The sequence below is a fragment of the Eublepharis macularius genome, chromosome 5, assembly GCF_028583425.1.
Source record: "Eublepharis macularius isolate TG4126 chromosome 5, MPM_Emac_v1.0, whole genome shotgun sequence".
NCBI classification, from domain to species: domain Eukaryota; kingdom Metazoa; phylum Chordata; class Lepidosauria; order Squamata; family Eublepharidae; genus Eublepharis; species Eublepharis macularius.
In genome coordinates this window covers 124,363,536-124,378,016 of record NC_072794.1, presented here as the reverse complement: position 1 = coordinate 124,378,016, position 14,481 = coordinate 124,363,536, and the positions used below count along the sequence as shown (strand labels likewise).

At 43.2% G+C, this 14,481-nt stretch overlaps 1 protein-coding gene across 1 annotated transcript in view; it reads left to right on the top strand.

Moving 5' to 3' along the window:
- The window catches only part of SLC16A1 (solute carrier family 16 member 1), a 76,782-nt gene that overhangs the window by 43,358 nt on the left and 18,943 nt on the right, over positions 1-14,481 (top strand). The window contains exon 2 of the mRNA XM_054980826.1: positions 4,824-5,080. Coding sequence (XP_054836801.1) covers positions 4,864-5,080 — 217 coding nt within the window. The 5' untranslated portion in view covers positions 4,824-4,863. The remainder of the gene's footprint in view (positions 1-4,823; positions 5,081-14,481) is intronic.

The window sequence follows — 14,481 nt, the reverse complement described above, 5'->3', positions numbered from 1 at the left end:
CACGCTGATACTCTGATAACCATGTTCCCATATGTGGCATCCATACAACCTGCAAACCTAACCCACATACATTTGTTTAATAGCTGGGTTTAATGCACAGTGCAGTTATTCCCATGAGGGCACACCTTATGTAATAAATGCACAAACACTGTGAAAACACTTTTGGGAGCGCTACTAGTTTTGTGCAGGAAGAGTAGGTATCAGTAGAACATTCTTTCTGTGCATTCTGATTTTTTGTTAAAATGTCTCTTAAGCTAAAGTTGGATCATATCCAAATATTTTTGTATGTCTATATAGAAGACAGTTCTAAAATCCAGATTTATTTACTTACTTTATTTATAGCCAACCTTCCTTGTTATGTCTAGTATTATGAGAGAGAAAATTTGAAGTCATGTACTGAAGCTGGTGGATGGGAGTTTCAAGACAGACAAAAGGAAGCACTGCTTCACACAGTTCATAGTTGACTTGTGGAGCAACCTGCCATAAGATGGGGTGATGGTCAACAATCTAGAAGGATTTAAAAGGACAGTGGACAAATTCTTGGAGGATAGAGCTGTCATTGTCTGCTAGTCATGATGTATATCTGCTCCCTCCAATACCAGAGGCAGTATGCCTTGTTTATATCAGTTGCTAGGGAACACTGGTGGGAAGATGTTGTTGCAATCATTCAATTTGTGGGCAGCCCCTGAGCGAAGAGAATGCTGGAATAGATGGGCATTTGATCTAATCCAGCATGGCTCTTCTTATGTTCTAATGAAACTCAAGGTGGGTTACCAAAAAAGTTTCTGTCCCAGGCTTTTGCTTTTCCATGTTTCTACTTTTCTTACAGAAAACCAAAGGTACATTTTGTCCAAGTAAACTGCTGCATAAGTATTTTGTTGTCTACACACACAAACACCTCAGAGTCTTCATGATTTGGGGCTTTAGGGCCATCTATGTGCTGTACCTTAGATGTAACTACTAAGCAAATGGTTATGAATTCAAGTAATGAATGAGATCTTCTAACTTCTATATTTCTCTCTATATGATATGTGCCATCAAGTTGCTTCCAACTTATTGCAACCCGGTGAATTAATAACCTACAAAATGTCCTAGCATTGACAGGCTTTCTCAGTTCTTAGAAACTGAAGGCTGTGGCTTCCTTGAGTCCAGCTCATGTTAGCTTCTAGGTGTCCCCTTATTTGTCTCTTTGGTGATCCATAGTATCCATAAAGCTGATCCAACACATTCCAAATGAGTCAATTTTCTTCCTATTATCTTTCTTCATTGGCCAGCTTTCATATCCATACATAATAATGAGGAATGCTGTACTATGGATTTTCTTGATCTTGGCCTCCTGCAACTCTTCCTTACACTTAAGGATCTTTTATCAGTTTCTTCATGGATGCCCTTCCAAGTCTCAATTTTGTTATTCAGCTTTGGACATTCCATTAGCCACTGTTCATATCAGTAGCTGGATAACTTTTCTACTTTAATCTAGTTGCTTCATTAACCAACACCACAGTTCATACTTGGCCTCTGCTCTTCCCCAATAGCTGAGTGCCTTTCAGCATGGGGGTCCTGCCCTCTAGCAGTATGTCTTCTTTCATTTTTGGTTCTCTCATCATAGGGTTTTTGAGGTATGAGATGATTAGAAGTGGTTTGCCATTGCTGCATCCTGTGCAGTAGTAACCAGGGGTGTGCGCTTTGGTTTCTGATTTGGAGAAAAATGCTCGAATCAGACCCAATCCATAAAGATTCGTGTTTCCTGAATTGGGGGCAGCATGCTGTCCCGAATCAAAGCTTTCCGAAGCGGTTCGATAGCTTTGGGACGCTTCAGGGCCTTTTAAAGGAGTTCCGTTTCACCACCCCAATTACCTGGGCCTTCCCAGCAGTGGCGGAGGTGGTGGCATGGCCACTGTGGAGGTAGCGGCTGTGGTCTTTCATGGACAGGTAAGTGGGGTGGGGGATGGGGGGCTAAATGGGGTAGGGTGGGGGTGGAGTGTGCGGGCTGGGAAACAGCATCCTCCCTCACTTCGGCATACTCTGAATCTTTACAGAGCATACTGAAGCGATTTAAATACCCGAATCTGAAGCAGCTTGCTGCTTTGGCTTTCGGGTTATTACAAATCATTTTCCTGCTTTGGGTTTTTTTTTCGGGTGCACAGCCCTAGTAGTAACTAGGATTAGCTGAAGTGTCATTACTGTTGTCTATAAAAGACTTTCTGCTAGTGTCACTTTTCACTGCTGCTGCCCAATTGCTAGCCTTCAATTATTACTCTACCCCCTTCACCACTGGAACTGTCAGTTCTCTTCCGCTGATGTGACCGATGATTCTTGAAGAGGGTGGGTGCATCTTAGTCTGGTGTCTCAGCTTTAATCATTCCATCCTGAGTGACTCTGCTAGGAGTTTAGACTCTTGACTGCATCTGTGCTCATAATGGTGTTGCTTTCAGCTTCATTGACACAGTCTCCCCTATCATGTTAAGATGTGCATCCAAAATATTTCTGGGATGCTTAAACTTGCTTGTTTCATTGAGAGGTCAGAGGAGAAAACTGGAGTGGAGGCAGCCACTAAAACATTTGCACAAGCTGCATTCTGCACATGCAAGAATCCCGATGAAGCCTATTTTCCTTTGTTATTGGTCACTTCTAAATTTAGATTTGTTCACTAACCTTTAGGGGACTCTTCAAAAATGATTATAAAGGGTCTGCGATTAAGGCACTTGGACATTTCAGCACGAGGGAAGGATGTTTTCTAACACAATATCCCTACTAATGCAGTGTCTTCTCTGCTTCCCCGTTTCAGTAGTAGCGTTCAGCAACATGCACGCACACACCCCACTGCTGCTTTTGAAACCTTTTATGTAAATCTTGGGATTTGGAAGAGTAGGAGTAATGTTTGACACCGATAGATGGAGAGGACTTCATGCCTTTCAGGTAAATAGTCAAACAAACAGTGCTTTCTATCAGACAATGTAAGCTTCCCAAGTGTTCACTCATTTGCATCACATTCTTTAGCTCAAGAAATGGTCTTTCTTGAGGATCATCTTTGTACTTCCCAGCTAAATACGATATTTCAGCCAGAAGATCTCTGTAGCCCTACATGCAGGTCAATGGGAGTCTAGAGTAATGTGATAACCTCTGAAAACAAAAGGCATACAGGAAACAGTTTGCATTGACAACATTGAGAACTGTTGCTAGCATATGAGCATCAGATATCTAATATGGACACTTCTGAGAGATATTTTCACGGAGAGTTGTGAGCATTTGCTAAAATGGGTTCTTAAAATCACAGAAAGGTGATTTTAGAACTAAAATTAATACAAGTGCACTTTTCTAGAGCAGTAGTAGCTCAAAGAACCAAGAGAATGATGGGGGATGACAAGGAGGAAAGCATTTTGCAGAATGTAGGAAAATGTACCATTTGTGTCTGTTGTGGGTATGAAAGTATCAGTAGTCCTATAAAAGTGATGGACTATTTCTAAAACACATGAATAGTCCTGCCTATTTTTTTTAAAAAATCTGTTGTATGGGCTTGTGCCTTTCTCTGCTGTGATACTAAGGACTAATATGGATATTAGAACTTAAAAGATGCTGTTCAGACCCAAGTAGTGCCTGGACAGTGGCTAAAGGTTGATTCACATGATCTTTTTGGGAGATAGGGAGGCTTCTTCCAACTCTTGGCTATTTTGATGGTAGAGTCTCTGCATGCATAGTGGGGGTGGAGAATCAGTGTGATTTTAACTGTATCACAGCCTCTGATTATATTTATTATATGCTCACAACAACCCAAGGAATCAAGACTACTTGAGTTCAGTTATGCCACATGTTGCACTCAACCACTCATGGGCAACTGGTTCTCATGACTTTAACTGCTGTCTTAGTGGTGACTATAAACAGGTTAACGCTTCTATTAACCTCCTCACATGTCTAAAGTCTAAAATAAACCCTGCACAAGTCTCTGCTAACTGGCATTTGTGCTGTCTATGTGCTGTAGAGTTGAAATTCAGTAATTTTGCAGCTCTGTTATTTTAATAGCTAAACTTTTAAAATGCCTGTGTGAAAAAGCTTTGAATTTATTTTGCAGTTCCCAGCTACCATTCACTCTTTATACCTTATAGTTATGGGCATATTACTGAAGTGAACATGCATCTGTATCCACCCAGCATAGGTGGTGGTTGTAGTTGAAAATGGAAATACAGTATCTCTAAAAATACAGTATTTCTAAAACATACTTGTCAGATTTAGTTAATACTGGTGGTGATGAGGGAGCCAATAGGTACAGCAAGTTGCAAATGCACCCATTCAATCTTTTCAAGATACTCAGAACTTCTATGCCAAAAAAAGGTGTGTGTGTGTGGGGGGGGGGAACCATACAAAACTCTGAAACTGAATATTGCCTATAAAAATGATTAAAGTTGAGCTTCTCTTAGACTCTTAACAGTAGTCTTTTCCTGCTGATCTTTAATTGGGATCAGGTTCACAATCTTGAGCTGTTGAAATTGAGTTTTGACGTCCCATGCCTTTCCAGATAAGTGCTCACGGTGGCTTTCAGTGTCACCTGGCATAAATGTGCAAGAGCCTAACCAACTGGTAATTGCTTAAAATTGGTATATAATTCAAATAGATATTAGCCTGGTTGTGACTTTACAGCTGTCACAAAAAGCACTGGGGTTCAAAGTGCAAGTGCTGAGTTTCATTCTGACAAACCATCAATTTCTATCATCCTTTGGGTAGAAATTGAGGGAAGTCTTTGCATGCAGCACTTGGTTATTTTGAGAGACTAAAAACACCCAAGGAACTTTAGCAATCCTAACTATTTTGTTCTGTTTTCTTTGCAGATCTTTGATTCCTAGTTGAATTATTACCCTTTGGATCAAGATGCCAGCAGCAATTGGAGGTCCTGTGGGATACACGCCTCCAGAAGGAGGTTGGGGTTGGGCCGTAGTTGTCGGTGCCTTTATCTCAATTGGCTTTTCCTATGCATTTCCAAAATCCATCACAGTATTCTTCAAAGAGATAGAGCAAATCTTTGATGCTTCTAGCAGCAAAGTGTCCTGGATCTCCTCCATCATGCTGGCAGTAATGTACGGAGGAGGTACGTTTGCAAACTGAATAAATTTATGCGCGTGTGTGTGGAGGCTTCCCTTAGTTGCTATTTTTCATTTAAGTCATATGTCTGTTGGAGTCCAGAATATATCACTAATCTGTTTTAGGTACCTTATTTGGTTTCTGATGTGGTGGATTCAATTTATTTTAATACCCCAAATGGTAAAAAATGGCTTAATCTATGGCTTTTTTTCAAAAAACGTAAGTAAAACCTTTCTTACTTGTATAATTCTAATTATGTTTCTTACAGTGTACCTTCCTTATTTTGTCTTTTCAGAAGGCTTCCTTAAGTAGCTAGGGCATGTGTGTGACTTGTTTCTTAAAGATAATTTGGATAAGTAAAAGAAATGTATTTTTGGACTTGCATGAAAGCCTATGAGATGGCGGTGAAGGCTGTGAAGAAGGAGTTTTATACAGCCTCCATCGCTTCAGCTAGCTCATGCCCAGCAAAATTGTTCAATGTGGTTCAGTCACTAGTCTCCCTCCCAGTGGGAGGCTGCCAAATTCAGAATTCGGACATCAGCTCTGAGGCTTTTGGGAGCTTTTTTGCTGAAATTTTTTTGTCTCTCCACCATGACTTGCCAGCCACAGTTGATACAGTGAAGGAACTAGAGACCCCTTAGCCGTCTTTGGGGTCAATATTTGATCAGTTCAGTCCACTCTCTGGGGAAGAGATTGACAGGACCCTGCAATCAGTTAGGCCCACCACGTGCCCCCTGGACCCATGCCCATTGTGGCTGGTAAAGGCCAGTGCGGATGGTCAGCGGTCCTCGTTGGAGACCATTGTTAACATGTCCTTGGGCACCGGGGGTTTTCCCGGGCCACTAAAGGAAGCCGTGGTGAGACCTCTCCTGAAGAAAACATCACTGGACCCCATTGACCTGGTCAATTATCGCCCCGTCTCGAATCTCCCGTTTCTGGGAGAGGTGATTGAACAGGCAGCAGTGGGAAAGATACAGGGTTTTCTGAATGACATCTCGGCCCTAGATCCCTTTCTAGCCAGGACATGGGATGGAGACGCTGCTGGTCGCCCTCACGGATGACCTTCGCAGACATCTGGGCCGAAGTGGTTCAGCGCTGCTGATATTATTGGATTTGTCAGCAGTGTTTGACATCGTTGATTATGGTCTTCTGACTCACCACCTCGCCGATGTGGGGATACGAGGGACTGCCTTACAGTGGCTTGTCTCTTTTCTCCACAGTCGGGGACAGAAGGTGGCGCTTGGGGGGAAATTGTCACCCCGTCACCCATTGGTGTGCACGGTCCCACAGGGGGCAATACTCTCCCCTTTACTGTTTAACAGCTACATGCACTCCCTTGCCCAGTTGGTGCGAAGTTTCGGGCTTGGGTGTCATCAATATGCAGATGACACCCAGCTATATCTGATGATGGACGGCTGGCCCGGCTCAGCCCCAGATGTCCTGGAACATGTGTTTGCAGCCGTGACTGATTGGTTGAAACAGTCGACTGAAACTGAACCCAACAAAGACGGAGGTCCTGTACTTGAGCCATGGAGGAATGGATTTGGAACTCTGGCTCCCGGCCCTCGATGGGGCACAGCTTGTGCCAGTTCTGAGGGTTAAGAGCCTGGGGGTGATCCTAGATGCCTCCCTGAAAATGGAGGGACAGGTCACAGTGGTTGTCAGGTCTTCTTTTTTCCACCTGTGGCAGACCAAGCTAATTGTCCTTTACCTGTCTACCTGTGACTTAACTACAGTGATCCAGGCAACAGATCTAGGTTAGATTACTGTAACTCGCTCTACGCAGGCCTATCCTTGAGCCTGACCCGAAGATTACAGCTGGTGCAAAATGCAACGGCGTGCATCATTATGAAAGCACCAAGTAGGGCGCATATTACACCAATATTGCGCGAGCTGCATTGGTTGCCAGTGGAGTATTGGATCAGGTTCAAGGTCTTGGTATTGACCTCTAAGGCTCTGTGCAGACTGGGGCCAGCGTACCTGAGGGACCGCCTCTCCCTGTATATTCCCCAGAAGACCCTCCGATCAGGAGGAAAGCAATTGTTATCAGTCCCTGGCTCCAAGGAGGCCCGCCTGGCCTCGACCCGAGCTTTCTCAGTCCTGGCTCCTACCTGGTGGAACGCTCTGTCTACTGAAACCAAGGCCCAGCGGGATCTACTACCTTTCCGCCAGGCTTGTAAGACAGAGTTGTTCTGCCAGGCTTATGGCTGAGGCTGGGCCTCTGCTGGCTGGAGGATATAACATCTACCCCCCTCCCTATGAGAACTGCCCACCACTGTTCTTAAGCTGCTGCTATGTTCAATTGTACTGTTGTGTTATTTGTTATTGATTGTATTGCCACCACCAGGAAAAAGAGTGCTGCTATTTTTATATTTTTGTATGATGCTTTTAAACGTTTCAATGTGGAATGTTTTAAATGTTGTTATCTGCCCTGAGTTTGCTCGCAGGGAGGGCGGAATACAAATACAATATAAATAAGTAAAATAAACTGCTTCAAAGTATAGAGCTGGAGCTTGTGAGACCTGCTGGAAGAGTGAAACCAAGAGCTGATTGGATCCAAAGTGAATCAGCATGCCTCTGGTGACCGAAGACCATCGGAATCAAGACATTCATATGCAGCACAACATCACCATGCGTATGGTGTGCCCCCACCTATCATTGCCAGTGGCTTGCAGGCTGTACGGGTTTTCGCAGTTCAGATCTGAGACCTTCTACCTATTTGGGCAGGGGCTGGCTTCCACCACCCTCTCTGCTTCAGCTTCAAGAGCCATACTACTCTGAAGACGAGGATGAACCGGTTCCAGTACCTTCAGAAGTTTGAAAGTTTGGATGAGGTAATCCTTAAGACCTGGCAATGACCAGCAGAGCTCCCAGTAACTTCCAAGAAGATAGAGCTGATGTACAAAATAAAACAGGATACACGGCCCTTATTATTTAAACATCCTACATCCTCTCTTGTCACCAAAGAGGTTAAATGCCAACACCATCCTGGTGCACATTCCAGATAAAGAAGTAAGTAAGTTAGATGCTCTAGGCAGATGACAATATTCCTTGTCTGCACTTAACCTGAGAATCTCTAACTACATCCTCAAAAATCTAATCAGCAAATAAATGCCAGATGGCATTGGCTAGAGGAATGGCTGGGGCTGTCTTGATGAGGCAATGCTCCTGCCTCAGATCTACAGTGCTCTAACCTGAAACTAAGGCTAAGATGCCTTTTGAGGGTTCTACACTGTTTGCTTCTAGGGCAGATGATACTTTGTCCCAAAGTATCACCAAACAGCGAAATCCCTCGGAATCATCCCGCCAAAACAATGCAGCTTCAAACCTAGGTACTTTCTGAGGCACCTCTTTATGACCAGCCCTACAGGAAGTACCACCAGCCTCAAGGGGAGCCTCAGTGGTCCTTCCATCCTCCTCAACTATCTAGGAGAAGAGGACTGTATAAACTTAAGGCATCGCAGTCCAATCCTCAGCACAAGGAGTCTCAGGGACATGGGAAGCAGGTCTGACTTCTTCATGCCACTTCTAGCCTGGACATTTGCTACTCAGACAGTCTAGCAGCATTCTTTTCTGAGTGGGAGTCGGTAACATACGACTCTTGGGTCTTAGCCATCGTGCAAAATGACTACGGATTAGAGTTTGTGGCACTACCTGATTGCGTTGTGGTTGTCAATAGTGTACTACCTGAATTAGAGGATGAAATTCAGCCCCTTCTCAAGAAGAGAGCTGATGAAGAGATCCAGGACGCATATAATGAACCAGGCTTCTTTTCAAAATTATTCCACGTGCCCAAGAAAGATGGAAGATTATGCCCTATTTTGGATCTTAGGGGCCTAAATTGGTTCCTCAAGGTATCAAAATTTAAGAGCCAGTTTGGTGTAGTGGTTAAGACTGCGGGACTCTAATCTGGAGAACCAGGTTTGGTTCCCCACTCCTCCACTTGAAGCCAGCGGGGTGACCTTGGGTCAGTCACAGCTTCTAGAAGCTCTCTCAGCCCCACCAACCTCACAGGGTGTTGTTGTTGTGAGGATAATAATGACATACCGGAGGATGCAACATCTAACCCCCTCCCTGTGAAAGCTGCCCGCCACTGTTTGTTTTTCAGCTGCTGTTACTATGTTGCTATATCTAGTTGTACTGCTGTATTGTTCATTAATAGTTGTATTGCTGCCGCCAGGCAAAGAGTGCTGCTATTTTTATATGCTGTTTTAATATGGAACGTTTTAAAATGTTTTTAATGTTGTTATCTGCCCTGAGCCCGCTTGTGGAGAGGGCGGAATACAAATATGATATAAATAAATACTTTGTAAACTATTCTGAGTGGATGTTAAGTCGTCCTGAAGGGCGGAATATAAATTGAATGTTGTTGTTGTTGTTGTTATTAAAATGGTCACCCTTTCTACAATCCTTCCCTTTCTAAACAAGGATGATTGGTTTACAGGCCTAGACTTCAAGGATGCCTATTTTTATTTGGCAATCAAAGCTGAGCATAGGAAATTCCTCTGGTTCAAGTTCTTAGGCAGGGCATTTCAATATAATGTATTACCCAATATAATGTATTCCCCCAAGTCAAATACAGATGGTCAGACTACACCAATCTACAATTTAAACACAAAGACAAACTGTACTCAGATCATCTCAGATCATGAGTCAGGTCTATTAATATTGCAAGATTTAAACATGTCTACTCCAATGGAACTTGACAAACTATCCCCAAAGCGAAAAATGGAACAACCACCTTCTCTACACAAAGGGAGTAAAATACCCATCTGGTACAACACATGAAAAAAATATAAGGGTTTAATGCTAAAGAAAAAAAGTGAAATAGGGAACATTATGTCTAAATTATACAAAAATTAAAGTTATAGTGCATATTGCACTATAAGGGGGAAGAGGGAGGGGGACCACCTAAAACATAAAAAGTATACAGTTTTATTGAGAGAGTGGGCATAGTGGGGGATATATTGTTTGTTTGTTTTGAAAGAAAGGAAAGGGTAAACAAAAGAATATGTATACGCCTAGTACTTATGCTTCATTAAATAGACAAGTTTATTGTTAGTGAACTAATTAATAAATAGTGGGTCACACTGCTTGATAGTTGCATAGCTATAATTACTGTTTAAGTGTGTATGTAAATATAGTGAAGTAAGAAAAAAAGAGGCATATATATTGTTATATTCAGATATACAAAACAAATTATATGTATACATATGTATACATACAAATAAAATGAAATGAACAATAAAAATAAAAAATGAAAAAAAATCTCTCATTATTTTAACATTAGGTTACAATACCAACCTTAAAATATATCCTTTATTTTTCTTTTTTTATTCCACAACTAACAATCACAAACTACTGTGAACTCTCAAATAATGTTCAATTTAATTTAGCAATGCAACTTCTGTTAAGTTATAACTTTGGGGAAACCGTTGGAATGTACTCAAAACTGAACAGAATTTCTCTCAACATCCGAAGATTCAACAATCCAATTTTTAAGACACAACAACAACCCATCTACCAAATATCTCCCAAACTAACAAATGGACTGAGTTATTAAAACATAACAGAATACCTTGACCTCTGAGGACCTACCAAAAACTGAAATTACAAACATCAAACAACATACTGGAACTTTGAATAACCCTTGGATCGTTACTAAAACTAAACCAGATGCTTATAAACAAAAATGGACACTAACAATAGACCTTCAAAAGAACGAAAAAGCTATTATAATCGTTATCCATGTTAAAATGTTTTTTTATAAAGTTTTTTTATTTTAATTACTAACAATACAAAGGAAAGAAGGGGGGCAGAGGGAAGGAAAGAAAAAAAACAGCACATAACAACACAAACACTACATCTACAAATAATGCTTTCCCTTCATACTGCCATTGTTTAAAATTAAAACTTTGTAAAATACTGTTAGATTGGTAGACCTTGCAAAATACAGATTACAATCAAAATTAGGTCTCCCCCCCCCCCCCGGGCCTCGGACGCAGTTCTCTCTGAACAGCTGCAGTCGCCGTGCTCGTTCCCTCCTCCCCTCCCCCTTCAAACTTGGAATCCTTTTCCTCTTGTTTAGCATCTTGCTGGAATTCTTGATGCTGACCCTCAAAGTCTCTTAGCTGATCTTCTGATGTTATCTTGTAAGCTTGATCTTTGTAACTAAACCAGATACCTTCCGGAAATAACCATTTGAACTTTATTTCATGTTTCCTCAGAAGAGCTGCAAACCCTTTGTATTTAAATCTTCTTTTCCGAGCTAAAAATGGAACGTCCTTCAATATCTTAACCTTATTACCCAGAAAGTCCAGATCCGCATTGTATGAATTATATAGGATAGTGTCCCGAATCCTCTTAGATGAGAAATCAATGATGATCTCGCGAGGCAGCTGACGCTTCATTGCATATTTTGAAGAAGCCCGACAGACTTCCAAAATGGCGCTTTTTAACTCTTCTTTAGTTGCCCTCGCGGGTGTCGCTAAAAGTTCCGAGACCAGATCCTGCAAATTCTCATTTTCCTCCTCTTTCATGTTCTGGAGACGCAAAATTGTCTGTGCTCGTTCCACTTGTAGCCCGATCAGCTGGTTCTCCACCAGCTTTAGTTCTTTGTTTGTTGCCCTCACGAGTGACGCATTTTCCCGAGCAGACTTCTCTGCCCCCCCCCGCTGTTTCCTTAATGGTTTTCACTTCGCTCTCAATTAAGCCAACCCTTTGATCCGTTTCATTTAGCTTGTCAACAAAGGGCTTTATGGCTTCAGTCACCGACCACTTCACCAGATCCTCAAGAGATTCTCCTTTACCCTGCAGGGCAGCCGAGATTGACTTGCCCAAAGCGGGACTCTGCTTTTTCGTTGCCATTTTAGGGGGGGGAGACCGCCGACCAAGTTCTGAAACTCAGTGAGGGGGAAGAAACCCGAGCCTTCTTAGCTTCAGATCCCACCAATCCTTCACGTACGCTTGTAGTAACAGAAGGGATTCGCTTACTTACAGGCTATCACCTAGTTCTGCTCTTTGCCGTTCTCCATGGCCCGGCTGCACACGATGTGCTGCGCAAGTCTGCTGGCCTCCATTGGAGCAAATGGGCAATTTACCCCTTGCATTGCTTCCAGGGGGTTCTTCCTGCGGCGCCCCGGACCCTGACTCCCTCACTGGGAGTCCTGGGGGTTAGCCCTCGCGGGTCAACTGCCCGGTCTGGCTGCTCAGACGTTTCCTCCCGGACCTGTGGAGAGGAGCGTCTGACATGGCCGGGAAAACGAAACTGAATCATCCATGTTAAAAATGTTATACTTGTTATCAGGGGTCATTTTGTAGAAAAAGAGCTGTAGGAACTCATTACCATAACTTATTACCATAACTCATTAGCATATGCCACACCCCTTGTCATCACCAGAGGTGTGTCATTAGCATAATTGATTTGCATATGCCACACCCCCTGACATCACCTATCCTGGCTGTTTTGGACCCAATCCTGGCCATGCTGGGCCGAAATTGGGACCAAAATGGCAAAAAGGGGCTGAAAAAGGCCAAAAAGGGGCCCAAAATGGTCAGGATTGGGCTGCTGCTGAGCAGGAGAGTGACCCACCACCCGCCAGAGGCCCGATCCTGGCCATTTTGGGCCTGAATTGGGCCCAAAATTTGGCCTGAAATGGCTGGGATTTGGCTGCTGCCAGATGGAAGAGTGTTCCCCCACCTGGCAGTGGTTTGAACTGGGCTGTTTTTGCCCTAATTCAGGATGAAACCGCCCAATCCAGGCGGAAATGGGCCCAAAATCGAATGTTATTATTATTATTAAAATGGCCCAGATTGGGTCAGTGTTGGGCAAGGGAGGGGTCCCTCACGAGGCACCAACTCAGTCCTGGCAGTTATGGCCCTGATCCTGGCCAAAATGGGCCCCAAATGGCCAACCCAATACGGCCGTTTTCCTGTGTTCATTTCTGCAGTCCCTTTTGACCCTTGAAAAGTCATTCCTGGGGTTGCTGGACCTGAGCAAAGGAATAACCATGAGAGTCACGGGGAAGCAGTAAGGAGACCAAAACGGGCAGGACTGGATCGGTAGCAGGCAGGGGAAGGTTCTCCCGCCTGGCACCAACCCAATCTGGGATGTTTCAACCCCGATCTGGGCCATTTTGGCCCCAATCCAGGCCAAAACGGGTCCAAAATGGCCAAAAATCAGGTAGGCGGGGCCACCTGACACGTGACTTGGGAGAACTGCCTGAATTGCATTCCTGCATGTTCTCCCTCAAAATGAACCCTGCTTGTTATTAAGAAAATGAAAATCACAGGCCCCCTCTAGTATTGTGGTGCTTGTTAGAAATTGGATTTTATAGACAGTTTTGGACTGTTTCTTGTAATCCCAAAGGTCCTCTCTTGTATCTCTTGCTTCATAAAATTCTCATAGTGAGTGTAGCTTGTGTTTTGCATTCCTATGCAGCTCTGAGGCTTCCTCTTCTCTGCTTCCACTGGCCCTTTTCAATGTTGCATGATTTCACTCTTGGAAAGCAGAATGAATATTGGCGGCTTCTGTGTTGTTGCAATGTTGGTGGGTGAAATGCCTGACTTCTAAAGCAGTTGACATTGTTGGACAGAGCATGAGACTTTTCCTCAGAAAGGAACAGTCTCTGCTTTGTTCTCTCTCTGTGCATGAGGCATCCAGCAGACTCTCCTGCTCAAATGTTACACTAAGCACGTAAGCTGTCACTGTCTTAATGAGACTTCTGTAATTGTTGTCTGTTACTAATGGTTCAGAGAATTCATCCCATGAATACTCACTTGCAAAAGATTGAGAAGAAATCCATACTTTGAAAAATGGGGGAAATGATGACGTCTCCGATTTAAGAGTATCTGTGCTCTTAAATTCTCTGTTTGTATAATAGTCCATATAAAATGATTACAGGAACATAAATTCATCCCCCCTTTCAATCAAAAGAGCTGGTTTGTGCAAGAACGAGAGCTATTGTAGCATAGTGGCTGGGCTTCGAGCCAGCACTCTGCTGGTTCGACTCCCACTATTGCCATGCACTCAGCAGGTGGCCTTAGGTAAGCCACTCCTCTCAGCCCCAGCTCCCCAGCCTATTGTGGGGATAATAACAACACTGACCTTGTTCACTGCTCTGAGTGGGGCATTAATCTGTCCAGAAAGGCGGTATATAAACACAGATTATTATTTCACTAACTAACTAACCTGGGATTTGAGACTCCAGTTCTACAGAGAGGCCCATCTAGAACGAGAGTTGCTGTGCAATCTGCCTGAAATTAAACAATTAAGTCTAACTCTTATAAGAAGGGGTATTTCCAAGACTATGCACTATGTGAACAATTTATATGCAATTTTACAAAGTAACATAAGTCGAAACCATAGCTCTTTGTCCTGAGGTACTTAAAGTCTAAAGCTTGGCGATG